The sequence below is a fragment of the Nerophis lumbriciformis genome, linkage group LG25 (genome assembly GCF_033978685.3).
Source record: "Nerophis lumbriciformis linkage group LG25, RoL_Nlum_v2.1, whole genome shotgun sequence".
In the NCBI taxonomy this organism is placed as follows: Eukaryota; Metazoa; Chordata; class Actinopteri; order Syngnathiformes; family Syngnathidae; genus Nerophis; species Nerophis lumbriciformis.
Window position 1 is genome coordinate 7,797,501 of NC_084572.2, and position 22,500 is coordinate 7,820,000.

The following is a 22,500-nucleotide window of genomic DNA, read 5'->3' on the forward strand; positions in this document are numbered from 1 at the left end:
CTGTGGAGCTTGATGATGCTAATGTTAGCATCTGAGCATTTTAGTCCAGATTTTCAGGTCCACACCTCAGAGTAATATATGTTGGTACAGTACTAATGCTATCTATAAGCATGCTATTGTTAGCATAGTGTTAGAAGAATAGTTTCTACCTTTTTATGCAAAATAGAACGCCTTTGAATTTTTTTTTTAGCTTTGGCTATTGTGCCGCTTGAAGAGATAAACACGATGAACTCACCCTGCTCGTTATTAGACGCTAGCTGGCCAGCGTGCTAACTGTTAGCATTTAGCATGTTAGCACACAACATTTCTACCAAAAATTGCATTTTAGAGTTCTTTGAAACAAATCTATTTATTGTGCTGGTTTTCAAGATGGAAAACAACCAAAATGACCCCAGTATCCTTTGATTTGTCAGCCTGTGGCCCCTCTGTGGAAAACAATTGGTGTAGGACAGACCAGGGCAAATATTTAGATTGGGGGGGCCACATTGACAGAAGAAAAATGTGTCTGGGGGCCGGTGTGTATGTCCAGTTAATTTAAACGTGTACATATAAAGAAATATACATATACAGTATATGCATAAGATAGTGTGTATATAAACTCTATATGTATATATATATGTATGTGAAGTGAAGTTAATTATATTTATTCTCAAGGCGCTTTTACATAGTGAATCACATGATGTAAGTTACATTTAAACACTGGCAGCAGGTGGGTAAAGTGTCTTGCTCAAGGACACAACGGCAGTGACGAGGATAGCGGAAGCAAGGATCGAACCTGGCACCCTTAAATTGCTGGTATGGCTGCTCTACCAACCGAGCCACACCGCGCCCCAGATATACAGTATATATATGTAAGTGTGTGTTGTGTGTGTGTGTGTGTGTGTGTGTATATATATATATATATATATATATATATATATATATATATATATATATATATATATATATATATATATATATATACAAACCTCGTTTCCATATGAGTTGGGAAATTGTGTTAGATGTAAATATAAACGGAATACAATGATTTGCAAATCATTTTCAACCCATATTCAGTTGAATATGCTACAAAGACAACATATTTGATGTTCAAACTCATAAACTTTATTTTATTTTTTTGCACATAATTAATTTAGAATTTCATGGCTGCAACACGTGCCAAAGTAGTTGGGAAAGGGCATGTTCACCACTGTGTTACATGGCCTTTCCTTTTAACAACACTCAGTAAACGTTTGGGAACTGAGGAGACACATTTTTGAAGTGGAATTCTTTCCCATTCTTGCTTGATGTACAGCTTAAGTTGTTCAACAGTCCGGGGGTCTCCGTTGTGCTATTTTAGGCTTCATAATGCGCCACACATTTTCAATGGGAGACAGGTCTGGACTACAGGCAGGCCAGTCTAGTACCCGCACTCTTTTACTATGAAGCCACGTTGATGTAACACGTGGCTTGGCATTGTCTTGCTGAAATAAGCAGGGGCGTCCATGGTAACGTTGCTTGGATGGCAACATCTGTTGCTTCAAAAGCTGTATGTACCTTTCAGCATTAATGGTGCCTTCACAGATGTGTAAGTTACCCATGTCTTGGGCTCTAATACACCCCCATACCATCACACATGCTGCCTTTACAACTTTGCGCCTATAACAATCCGGATGGTTCTTTTCCTCTTTGGTCCGGAGGACACAACGTCCACAGTTTCCAAAAACAATATGAAATGTGGACTCGTCAGACCACAGAACACTTTTCCACTTTGTATCAGTCCATCTTAGATGAGCTCAGGCCCAGCGAAGCCGACGGCGTTTCTGGGTGTTGTTGATAAACGGTTTTCGCCTTGCATAGGAGAGTTTTAACTTGTACTTACAGATGTAGCGACCAACTGTAGTTACTGACAGTGGGTTTCTGAAGTGTTCCTGAGCCCACGTGGTGATATCCTTTACATACTGATGTCGCTTGTTGATGCAGTACAGCCTGAGGGATCGAAGGTCACGGGCTTAGCTGCTTACGTGCAGTGATTTCTCCAGATTCTCTGAACCCTTTGATGATATTACGGAGCGTAGATGGTGAAATCCCTAAATTCCTTGCAATAGCTGGTTGAGAAAGGTTTTTCTTAAACTGTTCAACAATTTGCTCACACATTTGTTGACAAAGTGGTGACCCTCGCCCCATCCTTGTTTGTGAATGACTGAGCATTTCATGGAATCTACTTTTATACCCAATCATGGCACCCACCTGTTCCCATGATTATTTGCAAAAAAAAAAAATGTTTATGAGTTTGAACATCAAATATGTTGTCTTTGTAGCATATTCAACTGAATATGGGTTGAAAATGATTTGCAAATCATTGTATTCTGTTTATATTTACATCTAACATAATTTCCCAACTCATATGGAAACGGGGTTATATATATATATATATATATATATATATATATATATATATATATATATATATATATATATATATATATATATATATATAGTCTATCTGTGTTGGCCTTGCAATGAGGTGGCAACTTGTCCAGGGTGTACCCTGCCTTCCCCCCGAATGTAGCTGAGATAGGCTCCAGCACCCCCTGCAACCCTAAAAAGGACAAGCGGTAGAAAATGGATGTATATATACTATATATATATATATATATGTATATATATGCATATATGTGTGTGTGTGTGTGTGTGTGTGTGTATATATATACATATATGTATGTATATATATATGTATTTGTGTATACAGTATATGTATGTATGTATGTATGTATATATATATATATATATATATATATATATATTTATGTATATATATATATATATGTGTATATGTATATATATATATATATATATATATATATATATATATATATATAATATATGTGTATATATATATATATGTGTATATATATATGTATATATATATATGTATGTATATATATATATATATACATATATGTGTGTACATATATATATATATATATATATATATATATATATATATATATATACACACATGTATTACATATACATAAATATATATATATATATATATATATATATATACATACATATACTGTATACACAAATACATATATATACATATATACTTATATACATATATATATATATATATATATATATATATGATTTACATATATATGTATATGTATATAAGTATATATGTATATGTATGTATGTATATATATATATATATATATATATATACATATAGATACCATCATGAAAAGCACATTTAATAAAAAAAAAAAAACGTTATTATGGTCTTACCTTTACTTATAAATGAAGTCCATGCGCCGCTCCTTCTGAACAAAGCATCGATAACTTGTTTATAGAAGTCTTCCTTATCTTTCTTCAGTTTTAAAAGTCTCTCTGTCTCGATGGAGACCTTCCTTTAATTATTACCTCCTGCTTCCATTGAAAGTCCAGTTTAGAAAATTGTTTTATTTTAGATATGTAATCCTCCATGTTAAAAGTGCAAGCGAGAGGAAAAAATAAAGGATCGCTGCTAACTGTTGCTGCTTGTTGTCACTTCTTCTGCAGCCGAGTAGTCGCAAGAAGGATCACTAGCGCCCTCTACCACCAGGAGGCGGGAGTCATTTAAGGACTCATATTTGACACACGCAGCTACGGTATATTAATAAAACATAGCTGCTTACTGTTCTTTTTAGCATATTCAATAGCTTGGACCTTAAATCCTACTGAATAGCTCTTTTTCTTCTTGCCTTTATGCGATTTTAAATGATTGAAATCAGCCTCCTCTATTTTGAAAATGATGACAGGTGAAGTGTCACTCGTGACGTGACGAGTTTGACCCGGCGGAAATTCTAGGCATATGCTAATTATTTTGCGAAACGAGTTTGACCCGGCGGTAATTCTAGATATGCGCTATAAAAAATTATATTTTGCGAAACGAGTTTGACCCGGCGGTAATTCTGACCCGGCGGTAATGGTAAGCATGCGCTAATTGTTTTGCGAAACGAGTTTGACCCGGCGGTAATTCTATTTTATTAATTTTTTTACCCGGCGGTAATTCTAGGCAGGCACATACTATATACCCAGCGGCAATTGAAGGAAATACGGTATATATCAGAGGTGGGACCAAGTCATTGTTTTGCAAGTCACAAGTAAGTCTCAAGTCTTTGCCCTCAAGTCCGAGTCAAGTCCTGAGTCAAGACAGGCAAGCCCCGAGTCAAGTCCAAAGTCAAGACTGGAAAGTCTCAAGTCAAGTCCTAAGTCCTGTATTTTGAGTTTCGAGTCCTTTCAAGTCCTTTTAACCACAGACTAATATATTAACACAGATTGTGTATGCTTTTCAAACGCTGTATTTATTTATTAAAACAAGTGCATTTTAAATTGCAGGAAAGAAAATTGTGCTGACATTGCACTTTATAATAGCACTATTAACCAGTCATTTTAAACATTAACTCATTCCTTTACAGAACAAACACATTGAAAAATAAAGTGCAAATGTACTTATTTGTACAAAAGTGTTAACATTGAAAAAACATGACATATACGTGAACATAACAAAAAAGTTGTACTTTTTATATGTCAGGGCCCTATGCTGCATTGCATTTGCAAAAGACCAAATTAGCCAAGAGTCTGTCAGTCATTTGTGCACGATGGGGGCGTAGTATGATGCCACCATGGCTGAAAACTCGCTCCACTGGAGCACTGGAGGCAGGCACTGCCAAGACTCTCATGTTCAATGCCCAGAACAAAAGGGGGGAGAGAGTTTTTTTGGGTTGGTGCACTACTTGTAAGTGTATCTTGTGTTTTTTATGTTGATTTAATTAAAAAAAGAAAAAAATATATATATATATTTCTTGTGCGGCCCGATACCAATCGATCCACGGACCAGTAGCGGGCCGCGGCCCGGTGGTTGAGGACCACTGAGGTAAACAACCAACAGTATGTCAGAAAGCTAGCTAAAACGGTACACATATTCATAATATAGTATACATTTTAACTGACCTTTATTTTACTATTTTTGTCTTTTTTTAGGTGGCTAAAATACGCGGTGCTGCTGACCGCCGTCTAACGTTACGTGTGATATATTGACTAACGTAACCCTGCTTAAAAAAAAATCACTGAACAAAAAGTATGAATAAGGTAGTGAACTGCAACAGATTCCCGTGTTTGCAATAACGTTATAACGTTAGCAGTGAGTTTACAGCCTCACTGATTTAACTACACAGCAAATAAAAGTCACGTTACTTAGCCAATAAACGTGATCTTACATTCAAAACTTACCGTTCTTTGTGCAACTTCAAATGCCGGACGAAGTTGGAAGTTGTTTCCTCTCCATCAGTAATTTTCGAACCGCATGTGTTGCATACTGCAAACCGTTTTGTGTTGACCACCTCATAATTTTTATACCCAAACAAAATTATTTTAGGTATCATTTTTTGTTCACTGGCGTGTGGTTTGGACATGTCTTCTTCCTTGGTTGTCCTGCAATTTGATTGGATGAATGCTGTGTGATGAAAACAAAGTAGATCTAATTTGATTGGCTGTTGTACTGAGACCACACCAGCTGACACACGCAACGCTGATAGACAAGTACACAATGAAAAATACGGAGCGCTCCCGAATAACTTTTTCATCTTTGGGTTTTGGGGAAAGTAGCAAGTCATGTCAAGTCATGTCAATTCAAAAGGCTCAGGTCCAAGTGAAGTCACAAGTCATTGATGTTAAAGTCTAAGTCGAGTTGCAAGTCTTTTTACATTTTGTCAAGTCGAGTCTAAAGTCATCAAATTCATGACTCGAGTCTGACTCGAGTCCAAGTCATGTGACTCGAGTCCACACCTCTGGTATATATATATATATATATATATATATACGTATATATATATAATGTCACTGTGCCTCAGCGCCGTGGCACAGTTGTAGTTTGGGTTCTCTTTATTTCGTCAGACGCTCGCGAGGCCGACTGCTGCCAAAACGCACAAGCTCCGCCCACTTTTCATTCAGGGTTTGGAGGTGAATAGTGGGCGGCACTCACGTTGACACGCAGGTAGAGGAGTGAGCGCATACCCTGAACAAGGCAGCATTTATAACTCTGTGTGTGTGTGTGTGTGTGTGTGTGTGTGTGTGTGTGTGTGTGTGTGTGTGTGTGTGTGTGTGTGTGTGTGTGTGTTGCACGTGCTTTCACCAGGATACGGAACTGCTGGTATGTCCTCCTCCCACATGTTTGCTCAAGGGCATATTTAGCATGTCCTCTCAACTCAATGATTTCTCTGTCCAAACACAAGTTGTGAGAGGATACACTTTATTTATCCCGCAACGGGGACATTATGGGTATGATTTTAAAAAAGTCTGCTGCTCACTGCTCCCCTCACCTCCCAGGGGGTGAACATGGTGATGGGTCAAATGCAGAGGACAAATTTCAACACACCTCGTGTGTGTGCGTGTGCGTATAGTAAGTCGTGCACATATTTAGTGGCTCCAATTTTTCCATTGACTTTTAAATGCAACTTATGCTATTTTAAGTGTTTGCTTAAGAACAAGAAAGATGATTATCTTATTCACAAATATTAAATTATACTGTAACTGTGCTGCTCACTCAGCTGTTACATCAATTAAAAGGACTAATACAATGTTGTCCATTTAAAAGAAAGGAAAGGCAAAAAAATAAAATAAATAATGAACCTTTTTTATGTTTAAAAAAAAACGTTAAAATAGCAACAATGAAAACAAAACACAAAATCTAACTTCTTCTAAAAGAAAAAATCATGTTGTGATGTTTAAAAATCTGCACACTGATTGATATATTGATTTGATTAACTCTTGGCTGTTTTAGCACTCTAATAGATTTTTAATTGACTTGGTGGACAATGTTTAGACATCCCTGATCTAAAATATTAGAAGGTCTCAAAATAAAATTAAAATACACCTAAAATATAAACACAGCTTAGTTAGTTATTTTAAATAAAATAATACTAATTTTTGAATTAATTTAAAAAAAATTACAACTACAATAAACACTGTAACGGAACATTAATATTAATTATTTAATTAAAAAGAAAATATTACTGACTTGTTAATTAATTAGACAAATGTACACTGTTATATGTGTCACTGATCATTAATAATAATTAAATAATACAATTAATATTAATATTAATTAAGAAAAAAATGATAACTTATGAATTAATTACAAAAAATTGTGTCACTGAACATTAATATTAATTATATAATTAACTAATACTAATATTAATAACAAATAAAATATTAACTTATGAATTAATTAGAAAAATTTCAACAACCACAATGGACACTGTTAAATGTGTCACTGAACATTAATATTAATTAAACAATTAATATTAATATTAATTAAGAATAAAATAATACAAACTTATAAATGAGAAAAATTACAACTATAATAAACACTGTTAAATGTGTAACTGAACATTCATATTAATTAATTAATTAATTAATTAATTAATATTAATGAAAAATAAAATTATACTAACTTATAAATTAATTTAAAACATTACAACAACCATAATGAACACTGTTAAATGTGTCACTGAACATTAATATGAATTAAATAAATCATAATAATATTAATTAAGAATAAAATTATATGAACTTATAAATTACAAAAAATACAACAACTATAATAAATGATAAATGTGTAACTGAACATTAATATTAATTCATTAATATTAATTACAAATAAAATTATACAAACTTTTAAATGAATTAGAAAACTTACAACAACCATAATAAACACTGTTAAATGTGTAACTGAACATTAATATTAGTTAAAAATGAAATAATGCTAACTTATTAATTAATTTAAAAAAATACAACAACCATAATGAACATTGTTAAATGTGTAACTGAACAATAATATTTAATTAATAAATATTAATGAAAAAATAAAATAATACTAACATATTAATTAATTAGAAAAATTACAGCAACCATAATAAACACTGTTAAAATGTGTCACTGAACATTAATATTTAATTAATTAATATTAATTAAAAATAGAATAATACTAACTTATGAATTCATTAGAAAAATTACAACAACCATAATAAACACTGTTAAATGTGTCACTGAACATTAATATTTAATTAATTAATATTAATTAAAAATAAAATAGTAACTTATGAATTAATTAGAAAAATTACAACAACCATAATAAACACTGTTAAATGTGTAACTGAACATTAATATTTAATTAATTAATATTAATTAAAAATAGAATAATACTAACTTATGAATTCATTAGAAAAATTACAACAACCATAATAAACACTGTTAAAATGTGTAACTGAACATTAATATTTGCACACAGGCAGATATTTTAACACACTAGGTTATGCAGTTAAGCCTATTACTATTATTTTTTATTGTATTCTTACATGAGTAAAAAAACAATAGAAAAATGTAATAAAAAAAGACAACATCAGTATGTAATGAGAAAAAGCTGAAGTGTTCTAACTAATAACTAACAATATTATACAAAGTCCCTTAGCATTTTTTCAAATAAAAAATATATCAATACGGCCCCCGCATACTTTGACTTTTTAGTATACGGTCCTTGGTGGAAAATTTTGGAACAAAAGTATCGATATTTTGATTTGAGGATGGATATTAGAGCATAAAGATCTGGTATCGGCAGTATCGACCCACACATCACTGTCTCCAATCAGAACGAAGCTAAAATACATTCTATTCTGCTTGAAGGTGAAAAATATTCCTGCACATCCGAGCTCCTGCAACCAGCAGCCATCTTTAACCACGCCTTTCTCTTGTCTCCCCTCAGCGTTGTCCAGGTCCGGCGATGCCGCCCCCGGTCACTGGTCCCCCCGCCGTGCCCCCGCCAGACGGCGGCTGGGGCTGGGCCGTGGTGCTGGCCTCCTTCATCTCCATCGGCTTCTCCTACGCCTTCCCCAAGGCCATCACGGTCTTCTTCAAAGACATCCAGGTCATCTTCGACGCCTCCTACAGCCAGATCGCCTGGATCTCCTCCATCATGCTGGCCGTCATGTACGCCGCAGGTGAAAATATGACCAGATAATCCAGTATTCTTTTATAGGTCACAGTCTGGAAAAAGTCTTATATTTGTACCCAAGTGAGCTTCCCATATTAGCAGATGATTCACAATCCATTCACCATTAAACACAATTCTCGTAATATTACTGTATTCTCCGGACTATAAGCCACACCCACTAAGTCGAAAAAAAAAAAAAAGTTTCCTTATATTAGCCGCAGATATAATCGTTGCAAAATGAGTTATTTGCACAGAAATATTCTATAAATGTTTGTTTACATACCTTTAATTGTATCCAAACGGGGTCTGTAACGCGGCAGTAAAACGGCTGACCAAACAAAACAGAAGTCATGGTCATGGACCCGCTAGCTGCGTAAGCTGGCTCTCCAATCAGCCGGTGGATTTACGACAGAGGTGTGGACTCGAGTCACATGACTTGGACTCGAGTCAGACTCGAGTCATGAATTTGATGACTTTAGACTCGACTTGACAAAATGTAAAAAGACTTGCAACTCGACTTAGACTTTAACAACAATGACTTGTGACTTCACTTGGACTTGAGCCTTTTGAATTGACATGACTTGACATGACTTGCTACTTTCCCCAAAACCCAAAGATGAAAAAGTTATTCGGGAGCGCTCCGTATTTTTCATTGTGTACTTGTCTATCAGCGTTGCGTGTGTCAGCTGGTGTGCTGTCGGTACAAATTAAATCAACATAAAAAACACAAGATACACTTACAAGTAGTGCACCAACCCAAAAAAACTCTCTCCCCCTTTTGTTCTGGGCATTGAACATGAAGACTCTTCCTTCACTGTTCCGAGTGGCCATGAGAGTCTTGGCAGTGCCTGCCTCCAGTGCTCCAGTGGAGCGAGTTTTCAGCCATGGTGGCATCATACTACGCCCCCATCGTGCACAAATGACTGACAGACTCTTGGCTAATTTGGTCTTTTGCAGATGCAATGCAGCATAGGGCCCTGACATATAAAAAGTACAACTTTTTTGTTATGTTCACGTATATGTCATGTTTTTTCAATGTTAACACTTTTGTACAAATAAGTACATTTGCACTTTATTTTTCAATGTGTTTGTTCTGTAAAGGAATGAGTTAATGTTTAAAATGACTGGTTAATAGTGCTATTATAAAGTGCAATGTCAGCACAATTTTCTTTCCTGCAATTTAAAATGCACTTGTTTTAATAAATAAATACAGCGTTTGAAAAGCATACACAATCTGTGTTAATATATTAGTCTGTGGTTAAAAGGACTTGAAAGGACTCGAAACTCAAAATGCAGGACTTAGGACTTGACTTGAGACTTTCCAGTCTTGACTTTGGACTTGACTCGGCGCTTGCCTGTCTTGACTCGGGACTTGACTTGGACTTGAGGGCAAAGACTTGAGACTTACTTGTGACTTGCAAAACAATGACTTGGTCCCACCTCTGATTTACGATACTGGAACAATACAAAAAGAATGCCATTCTAAGTTAATAATGCTAACACAGGGACCTGTAAACGTGTTAGCATGGTAGCTAATGCTAACGACGCTAGCTTTGATTACATCACGATAGCACGTACAAATATGCACGGAAACCGTCCGGCAGACATCACACACGGGACGGTTTAGTTAGTGAGAATAGTTTTAGTTGTATTGTAAAACTTACAAACGCTGCTCGGAGCGACGAATGAAGAATCCATACGAGTAGAAACGCTATGGACAAGTAGAAGACTTGAAACTTGTCCTACAGACATCACACATGGGACGGTTTAGTTAGTGAGAATAGTTTTAGTTATATTGTAAAACTTACAAACGTTGCTCGAAGCGACGAATGAAGAATCCATCCGAGTAGAAACGCTATGGACAGCTAGAAGACTTCCGGTTTAAAGCACTAAAGGAAAAGGACACTGCAGTTAAGTGGACTGGTCCAAATATAGGACAAACAATAACACACCATTTCAGTGTCTTTGCTCGTTTTTTTTAAACTACAAAAAGAAGAAAAATCCAGCAATTAGCCACACCGTTTTATAGGCCGCAGGGTTCAAAGTGTAGGAAACAAGAGGCATCCTACTGTCCGGAATTTACTGTATTTAGTATATAAATGAAAAAAAAAACAGTTTACAAAATCTTAGCTGCTGACTTATGATTTATATGCGCAGTGTTGGCTTAAAAAACATATTAATTTTTTTTTATTTTTAACATTTTATTGACAAAAATCCCACAAAGTGAATGTAATAAAACTCCAACTTAATCCCAGTTTCTCAGTAGAAATTTTAAGCATTTAAGTTTAAAATGTACAAAACAATTGAAATACAATACATGTTCGGGGGGCCCGAATCGGGATTCTTATGTACCAATAAAAAAAACCCACTTATTTTATTATTATTATTATTATTATTTTTAGTATAATTACATAAAAAAAAAAAAAAGTTTTTGAAAAAGTTGAATTATAATTATTATACCAAATAATACATTGTGAGAACCGGTTTGAATGGAGAATGGACTTGCCACTCCAGGAATGGGATGGCATCGTTATGTACCCAAAGAGTCACACCCCTCACCACCACACCATCATGTGACCACACCACCGTCATGTGACCACACCACCATCATGTGACCACCACACCGTCATGTGACCACACCACCGTCATGTGACCACACCATTGTCATGTGACCACACCACCGTCATGTGACCACACCACTGTCATGTGACCACACCACCGTCATGTGACCACACCATTGTCATGTGACCACACCACCGTCATGAGACCACACCACCGTCATGTGACCACACCATTGTCATGTGACCACACCACCGTCATGTGACCACACCATTGACATGTGACCACACCACCGTCAAGTGAACCACACCATTGTCATGTGACCACACCACCGTCATGTGACCGCACCATTGTCATGTGACCGCACCACCGTCATGTGACCACACCACTGTCATGTGACCACACCACCGTCATGTGACCACACCACTGTCATGTGACCACACCACCGTCATGTGACCACACCACGGTCATTTGATCACACCACCGTCAAGTGACCACACCATTGTCATGTGACCACACCACCGTCATGTGACCACACCACCGTCATGTGACCACACCACCGTCATGTGACCACACCACCGTCATGAGACCACACCACCGTCATGAGACCACACCACTGTCATGTGACCACCACACCGTCATGTGACCACACCACTGTCATGTGACCACACCACCGTCATGTGACCACACCACCGTCATGTGACCACACCACCGTCATGTGACCACACCATTGTCATGTGACCACACCACCGTCATGAGACCACACCACCGTCATGTGACCACACCACCGTCATGTGACCACACCACCGTCATGTGACCACACCACCGTCATGTGACCACACCACCGTCATGTGACCATCTCTCGCCTAAAATGTTGTTTCTTTCCATCGGGTCAAGCGGATTCGTATTTCTGCATGTTGCTCATTGTCACACGGCCTCGCTGTAATCGGAGCTTTTGTGTAAACGTGTGCGCGCGCACACACACACACACACACACACACACACACACACACACACACACACACACACACACACACACACACACACACACACACACACACACACACACACACACACACACACACACACACACACACACACACACACACACACACACAGCATTTACCCAGCAGGCACATGACATTGAAACAACGTTGAGAACTTGCTGAATGAGGTCCTGACCTTGAGCAACACAAATACAACGTTTAATCAATGTCAGGTTGTGACGTTGATTTAGCATTGAATTTTGGTCATTTCACAACCAACATTCTACAACACAAACACAACGTTGAAACAACATGCTTTTTGACGACGTTGAATTCATGTTGGGTTGTGACATTGATTTGACATTGAAATTTGGTCATGTCCCAACCAATGTTCTACAACACAAACACAACGTTGAAACAACATCGTGGAAGTCGCTTCCTAGCGGTTCCACTGAAGACACGGCACAAGAGCCAATTGTTTTAACAAAGTTCTTCTCCCCCAGAACGTGACTTTTCAGTCACGTCCGTGTCCTCTCTCCCTCTCTGCTCCCAGCCGCTTATTGTTAAAGACAACAGATGATTAGATTAACACGTACCTACCTGTGAAATCTAATCACCTGCCAGCTGTGTCTCGCCGTCAGCACATGCCCCGACCCTGCCCGATGGTGCTTGTCCTCAGTACCATGGACAGCGGCGGTGACTTTTCCTCCTGCGGGCAGCGCTGGCTACACCTCCCCCCACAAACATCATTTTTGATGACATTTATTCAATGTCAGGTTGTGACATTGATTCAACATTGAATTTTGGTCATTTCCCAACCAATATTCAACGACACAACTACTACGTTGAAACAACATGCTTTTTGACGACATTTATTCAATGTCAGGTGGTGACGTTGATTTGACCAATGAAAGCAACGTGGATTCATTTTTAGTCATCAACGTTGTATCAATTTACAAATACAAGGTTGTTGTAAGTGAGTTTTAAAGGACAAGTACGTATAAACAATATTGTGTCAAGTATAATCCACACAACTATCTCCACATATTGACGCTGACAACCACAGCACACCATGTGGGGAGTGGGCTGCCCAGGCGTGCTGCTGCTGGGTCATAAGGGCAGCGGCGAGAACGAGGGCAGGATTACGGTGTGGACAGATGGCAGCTGTGGCGTGGACTTGCACGGTCCTGCAGCCAGAGTGGGACATCCAGCAGTGGGAGCTGAGCCACTGGAAACATATTCTTGACCAAACCACATGAGTCACAGTCATTGCACAGAAGACCTCCACCCTTTTGTCTTCCTTTTGTCCACTGAGTGGGACGAGGCTGTAGGAGAGGACACGCAGGATCTAATCCCGGGTGGGGATTAGGCTGGCGTGATTGGAGGATTGCAGCGTGTAGCAGCATGTCATCATGAATGATGCAGCGCACGTCCATCATCCAGCATTGACAGTGTGCTTCTCTCCTAACCAGAAGAGAAACCCCCCCAAAAAATGAATGCTGGAATGACATCAGGTATAAAGAGGAGATCGTTGACAGGAAGTGTTGGTAAACAACACTTCCTGTCAAGTAGCTTGTGCAGCACTTTATGTAACAGAGGCTTTTTGTTCCAACTCCCAGTGAGCCTCCTCCTCAAGAAACATCGCACACACGATTAAGGCTGATTAAGAGATGTATAAATACATGGAGATGATGTGAATGTTTACTCTGTCGCTATAGCAACTGACATCATTCACATAAATGACATCATTCAACTTTGTAGGTTGGAAAATGTATATATATATATATATATATATATATATATATATATATACAGGTAAAAGCCAGTAAATTAGAATATTTTGAAAAACTTGATTTATTTCAGTAATTGCATTCAAAAGGTGTAACTTCTACATTATATTTATTCATTGCACACAGACTGATGCATTCAAATGTTTATTTCATTTAATTTTGATGATTTGAAGCGGCAACAAATGAAATTCCAAAATTCCGTGTGTCACAAAATTAGAATATTACTTAAGGCTAATACAAAAAAGGGATTTTTAGAAATGTTGGCCAACTGAAAAGTATGAAAATGAAAAATATGAGCATGTACAATACTCAATACTTGGTTGGAGCTCCTTTTGCCTCAATTACTGCGTTAATGCGGCGTGGCATGGAGTCGATGAGTTTCTGGCACTGCTCAGGTGTTATGAGAGCCCAGGTTGCTCTGATAGTGGCCTTCAACTCTTCTGCGTTTTTGGGTCTGGCATTCTGCATCTTCCTTTTCACAATACCCCACAGATTTTCTATGGGGCTAAGGTCAGGGGAGTTGGCGGGCCAATTTAGAACAGAAATACCATGGTCCGTAAACCAGGCACGGGTAGTTTTTGCGCTGTGTGCAGGCGCCAAGTCCTGTTGGAACTTGAAATCTCCATCTCCATAGAGCAGGTCAGCAGCAGGAAGCATGAAGTGCTCTAAAACTTGCTGGTAGACGGCTGCGTTGACCCTGGATCTCAGGAAACAGAGTGGACCGACACCAGCAGATGACATGGCACCCCAAACCATCACTGATGGTGGAAACTTTACACTAGACTTCAGGCAACGTGGATCCTGTGCCTCTCCTGTCTTCCTCCAGACTCTGGGACCTCGATTTCCAAAGGAAATGCAAAATTTGCATGGTTGGGTGATGGTTTGGGGTGCCATGTCATCTGCTGGTGTCGGTCCACTCTGTTTCCTGAGATCCAGGGTCAACGCAGCCGTCTACCAGCAAGTTTTAGAGCACTTCATGCTTCCTGCTGCTGACCTGCTCTATGGAGATGGAGATTTCAAGTTCCAACAGGACTTGGCGCCTGCACACAGCGCAAAATTTTCCCGTGCCTGGTTTACGGACCATGGTATTTCTGTTCTAAATTGGCCCGCCAACTCCCCTGACCTTAGCCCCATAGAAAATCTGTGGGGTATTGTGAAAAGGAAGATGCAGAATGCCAGACCCAAAAACGCAGAAGAGTTGAAGGCCACTATCAGAGCAACCTGGGCTCTCATAACACCTGAGCAGTGCCAGAAACTCATCGACTCCATGCCACGCCGCATTAACGCAGTAATTGAGGCAAAAGGAGCTCCAACCAAGTATTGAGTATTGTACATGCTCATATTTTTCATTTTCATACTTTTCAGTTGGCCAACATTTCTAAAAATCCCTTTTTTGTATTAGCCTTAAGTAATATTCTAATTTTGTGACACACGGAATTTTGGATTTTCATTTGTTGCCACTTCAAATCATCAAAATTAAATGAAATAAACATTTGAATGCATCAGTCTGTGTGCAATGAATAAATATAATGTACAAGTTACACCTTTTGAATGCAATTACTGAAATAAATCAAGTTTTTCAAAATATTCTAATTTACTGGCTTTTACCTGTATATATGTATATATATATACATATATGTATGTGTGGGGAAAAAAATCACAAGACTACTTCATCTCTCCAGGCCTGTTTCATGAGGGGTTCCCTCAATCATCAGGAGATTTTCTCTCTAAAATCTCCTGATGATTGAGGGAACCCCTCATGAAACAGGCCTGGAGAGATGAAGTAGTCTTGTGATTTTTTTTCCCCCACACATACATATATTGCGCTCTACTACGGTATCGAGCACTATTTTTTGGATAACCTTATTAAGACATATATATATATATATATATATATATATATATATATATATATATATATATATATATATATATATATGAGTGTGTGTGTGTGTGTGTGTGTGTGTGTGTGTGTGTGTGTGTGTGTGTGTGTGTGTGTGTGTGTGTATATATATATATATATGTATATATATATATATATATATACACACATGTATGTGTGTGTATGTATGTATGTATATATATGTATATATGTATATATATGTATGTATATATATGTATGTATGTGTGTATGTATGTATGTATGTGTGTGTGTGTATATATAAATTAGGGTTGTCCCAATACCAATATTTTGGTACCGGTACCAAAATTTATTTCGATACTTTTCTACATAAAGGGTACTACAAAAAATGTCTTTATTGGCTTTATTTTAACAACAAATGTTAGTGTACATGAAACATATGTTTATTATTGTAATTTAGTCCTTAAATAAAATGTTGAACATACTAGACAACTTGTCTTTTAGTAGTAAGTAAACAAACAAAGACTCCTAATTAGTCGTATGCAGTAACATATTGTCATTTATACACCTATTATTTTGTACACATTATGAGGGACAAACTGTATAAATGCATTATTAATCCACTTGTACATTTACTGTTAATATCTGCTTACTTTCTGTTTTAACATGTTCTATCTACACTTCTGTTCAAATGTAATAATCACTTATTCTTCTCTTCTTTGATACTTGACATTAGTTTTGGATGATACCACACATTTAGGTATGGATCTGATACCAAGTAGTTACAGGATCATACATTGGTCATATTCATATGAATTTTTAAAAAGGGAAAAAATATTTTGTGATGATAAAAAATATCGATGTATCAACTAGATACGCTCTTGTACTTGGTATCATTACAGTGGATGTCTGGTGTAGATCCACCCATGGCGTTTGTTTACATTGTGACGCCGGTGAGCGATTATATCCTCCTACGGTGTGTAGTGAAGCATGTTTAGCTATTCCTCGTCCTCCAGTGATAATGTTACTTGTAAAAAACATACTTTATTTGTCGCCATGGAGGCCAGGATTAGTGATTTAGAAGTAGCTAAAACACTGTCGACTGTGGATGGATGTTAGTCTTAAAGCAGCTCTTCCTCTTCCAGTGCCACCCACACTGCTTTGAATGTAACTTAGATATTGGCTTACACTATGCAAAGCGCTTTGAGTCATTTGAGAAAAAGAGCTATATAAATGTAATTCACTTCACTTCACTTCACTTCACTCTGCGTGTGTGCGCTGCCGAACATGCTCTTCGGCTCGTAAAACCAGCTTTCATGCCCGTTAACAAAAAAAAAAAAAGAACCGGTACTTGTTAGAGGCGGTATAGTACCGATTATAATTCATTAGTATGGCGGTGCTTTCCTAGTATACTGTACAACCCTAATATATATATATATATATATATATGTATATATGTATATATATATATATAATGTGTGTTTGTATACATGTAAACCCCTATAGACACAGTACCTATGTAAAATGATCATATCAAGCCTAAAATAAGTAGTTATTTCCTAAAATTCTTCGCTTTTAAGAGTTTTCCCTCATTTTTGTCAACTTGTAATGACTCTCCATCACATCGTCGTGGAAACAAACTGCATGTGTGCCTATTATTCTGTGTGACTATTATTCTGGGTCACCGCAGTCCGTGGTTATAATAAGTTTGTAATGGAGGTGTCTGGCCAGGAGATGATAAGCAGTTTTTTTTGTTCCCCCCGAGACAGAAAGTAACGCGCAAGCTCCAGGGGCTTCCTCGTCTCAGTCTGAGATTGTTTGCTCGGGATGCAAATGAGGGCGACTTTGCTCAGAGTGGGAATAAAATAAATGCAATATTATAAAGAAATACTGTGTTACATCATTACAAAAATAGGACACTTTTTTTCAAAAACAAAACATTTACATAGATAAATAAAATGCATGATTTAAAAGAGTGTAAATAGTCCCGATTTAGTATTAAAAAGATTCATGCAGTATTATTAAAGGAATACTGTTACATAATTACAAAAAATGACATTTTTCTAAAAACATAAAATATTTAAATAAATAAATAAAATGCATGATTATAAAAAGTGTAAAATAAAATCATTTTCTTCAAAGATAATATGTATAATTTTAAATAAAATAAATGCAATAATATTAAAGAAATAATGTGTTGTATAATTACGTTAACTATTTAAATAAATAAAACACATAATTATAACAAATATAAATATTATTGTTTTTCAAAAATATGTATATTATTAAATAAAATGAATGCAATATTATTAAAGAAATACTGTTGCATAATTACCAAAAATGTATTTTTCCTAAAAACACAAAAAATATTTTTAATAAATGAATAAAATGCATAATTATAAAAAGTGTAAAAACATGTAATTTTCTTCAAAAATAATATGGACGGCGTGGCGCAGTGGAAGAATGGCCGTGCGCGGCCCGAGGGTCCCTGGTTCAATCCCCACCTAGTTCCAACCTCGTCATGTCCGTTGTGTCCTGAGCAAGACACTTCACCCTTGCTCCTGATGGGTGCTGGTTAGCGCCTTGCAGGGCAGCTCCCTCCATCAGTGTGTGAATGTGTGTGTGAATGGGTAAATGTGGAAGTAGTGTCAAAGCGCTTTGAGTACCTTGAAGGTAGAAAAGCGCTATACAAGTACAACCCATTTATCATTTATTTATTATGTATAATATTTAAAAACAATAAATGCAATAATATTAAAGAAATAATGTATTTTATAATTACATTAAATAATTAAATAAATAAAACACATAATTCTAAAAAATACAAATATTTTTTTCTTAAAAAAAATATATAATATTAAATAAAATGAATGCAAAATTATTTAAGAAATACTTTTACATAATTACAAAAAATTAAATGTTTCTAAAAACAAAATCTATTTAAATAAATTATTAAAATGCATAATTATAAAAAGTGTAAAAAAAAAATGTCTTCAAAAATTATATGTACAATATTTAAAAATAAATAAATGCAATAATATAAAATAAATACTGTGTTGTATAATTACCTTAAATATTTAAATAAATAAAATGCATGATTATAAAAAAATAAATATTTGTTTTTCTTGAAAAATATGTATGATAACAAATAAAATATGCAATTTTATTAAAGACATACTGTTACATAATCACTACAATTTAATTTTTGTAAAGAGTGTAAATATTCATTATTTAGTACAAAAAACATAAATGCAATATTATTAAATAAATACTGTTACATAGTTACAAAAAGTGATTTTTTTCTAAAAACAAAAAATATTTCAATAAATGAATAAAATGCATAATTATAAAAAGTGTGAAAACATGTAATTTTCTTCAAAAATATGTATAATATATAAAAAAATAAATGCAATAATATTAAATAAATAATGTGTTGTATAATTAGATGAAATATTTCAATAAATAAAATGCATAATTATAAAAAAATATAAATATTTGTTTTTCTTGAAAAATATGTATAATATTAAATAAAATAAATGCAATATTATTAAAGAAATGCTGTTACATAATCACAAACATTTTTTTTATTAAGAGTGTAAATATTCCTTATTTAGTATTAAAAAGATAAATGCAATATTAAAGAAATTCTGTTACATAATTACAAAAAATGAAATTTTTCTAAAAACAAAAACTATTTAAATAAATGAATAAAATGCATAAGTATAAAAAGTGTAAAAAAAAAAATGTCTTCAAAGATAATATGTACAATATTAAATCAAATATTTAAATAAATAAAACGCATAATCATAAAAAAATATATTTTTTAAAATGTTTCTTCAAAAATATGTATAATATTAAATGAAATGAGTGCTATATTATTAAAGAAATACTATTACATAATTACAAAAAATAAATGTTTCTAAAAACAAAAACTATGCATAATTCTAAAAAGTGTAAAAAAATAATTTTCTTCAAAAATATGTATAATATTTAAAAATAAATAAATGCAATAATGTAAAATAAATACTGTGTTGTATAATTACATTAAAAATTTAAATAAATAAAATGCATAAAATGCATAAAAATATATAATATAAATGTTTTTTCTTCAAAAATATGTATGATATTAAATAAAATAAATGCAATATTATTAAATAAATACGGTTACATAATTACAAAAATGACATTTTTATAAAGAGTGTAAATATTCCTTTTTAATATTGAAAACAATTGTAGCTGAGATAGGCTCCAGCGCCCCCGCGACCCCAAAGGGAATAAGCGGTAGAAATGGATGGATGGATGGATGGAAAACATAAATGCAATTTTATTAAAGAAATACTGTTACATAATTGCAAACCAATTACATTTTTCTAAAAACAAAAATATATTTAAATAAATAAATAAAATGCATAATTATAAGTGTAATGTGCAAACATAAATATTTTTCCTAACAAATAATATGTATAATAAAATAAAGCAATAATATTAAAGAAATACCGTGTTGTATAATTACATTGAATATTTAAAATAAATAAAACACATAATTATAAAAAAATATATATTATTTTTCTTCAGAAATATGGATAATATTAAATAAAATAAATGCAATATCGTTATAATAATACTGTTACATAATTACAAAAATTTAATTTTTCTAAAAACAAAAAATATTTAAATAAGTAAACAAAATGCATACTTATAAAAAGTGTAAAAAAATGAATAATTGTCTTCAATAATAATAGGTGTAATAATAAATAATGTAAATGCAATAGTATTAAAGCAATACTGTGTTGTGTTATTACATTAAATATTTAAATAAATAAAACGCATAATTATAAAAAATATGACTTTTTTTTCTTCAAAAATATGTTTGATATTGAATAAGATAAATGCAATATTAGTAAAGAAACACGGTTACATAATTACAGAAAAATGAAATTTTTCTAAAAACAAAAAATATTCAAATAAATACATAAAATGCATAATTATAAGAAGTGTAAAAAAATGTGTTTTCTTCAAAAATAATATTAAATAAAATAAATGCAAAAATACAAAAAAAAAATGTTCTTGAAAAATATGTATAATATTAAATTATAAATGATAATTAAATGGGTTGTACTTGTATAGCGCTTTTCTACCTTCAAGCGCTTTGACACTACTTCCACATTTACCCATTCACACACACATTCACACACTGGTGGAGGGAGCTGCCATGCAAGGCGCTAACCAGCACCCATCAGGAGCAAGGGTGAAGTGTCTTGCTCAGGACACAACGGACATGACGAGGTTGGCACTAGGTGGGGATTGAACCAGGGACCCTCGGGTCGCGCACGGCCACTCTCCCACTGCGCCACGCCGTCCCATTCAATTAAATAAATGCGATGTTATTAAAGAAATACAGTTCCATAATTACAAAAATGGATGCAAATGAGAGCGACTGTGCTGGAGGTGGGAAATGACGAGCGTGGCGTTGGTGTGTTGCAGGCCCCATCAGCAGCATCCTGGTCAACACGTACGGCTGCAGGCCCATCGTCATGATGGGCGGCTGCTTGTGTGCACTCGGCATGACTCTGGCCTCCTTCTGCACCAGCGTGGTGCAGCTCTACCTCTGCATCGGAGTCATCGGGGGTAAGTCCTTCCTAATCCACTTAACTCCCTTCTCACTGGACTTGATTAGCGTCCGCTAATAGCAGGCAGTCTGAAATAAACCAGCATGTTGACCTGTCAGCTTATATTTCAGATGTTTGCCTATATAAGTCAACTTCCATTGATTGGTATTTCTAACGTGACCAAGAATTTAACAAAAACACCACCTTTATACCACAACAATAATAAACAACTTCAATGAATGGCTTTTTTTACAGGTTTAATCAAGATTATGCATTATTAATATTATTAGATAATTATTGGTATTGTTTTTTTTTTTTTTTGCAAAACATATGTAAGGTAATTAAAATTAATAAATGACCATGGAAATAAGTACTTTTAAATGTACTTATAAATTGCTACTTGTTTATTATTAAACAATTGCTAATATGTGAAATATTTTCCACTACTTTATTCAATGAACGTATCTTGCTTTCTTCTGCAATACATTTAGTTAAATATATATAAATAAACTGCATTTTATGCAAATTGGAATAAAGTACAAAAAATGCATGATTATTTCAATGCAGTTATTTTTATTAAATTACATGACAGTAAGTGACTAGAAGTGCACATATTTATTTTCTTAAAATGTTTTAACTTATAATAATAAATGAAATAATTCAATATTATTTGTAT

General features: G+C 34.8%; 1 protein-coding gene across 1 annotated transcript in view; it reads left to right on the forward strand.

Annotated features, from left to right (window-relative positions):
• LOC133621987 (monocarboxylate transporter 2) overlaps nucleotides 1-22,500 on the forward strand; it is a 63,010-nt gene that overhangs the window by 34,792 nt on the left and 5,718 nt on the right. Inside the window, exons 2-3 of the mRNA XM_061984487.1 lie at nucleotides 8,792-9,026; nucleotides 21,700-21,843. Of these exons, the coding sequence (XP_061840471.1) occupies nucleotides 8,810-9,026; nucleotides 21,700-21,843 (361 nt within the window). The 5' untranslated portion in view covers nucleotides 8,792-8,809. The remainder of the gene's footprint in view (nucleotides 1-8,791; nucleotides 9,027-21,699; nucleotides 21,844-22,500) is intronic.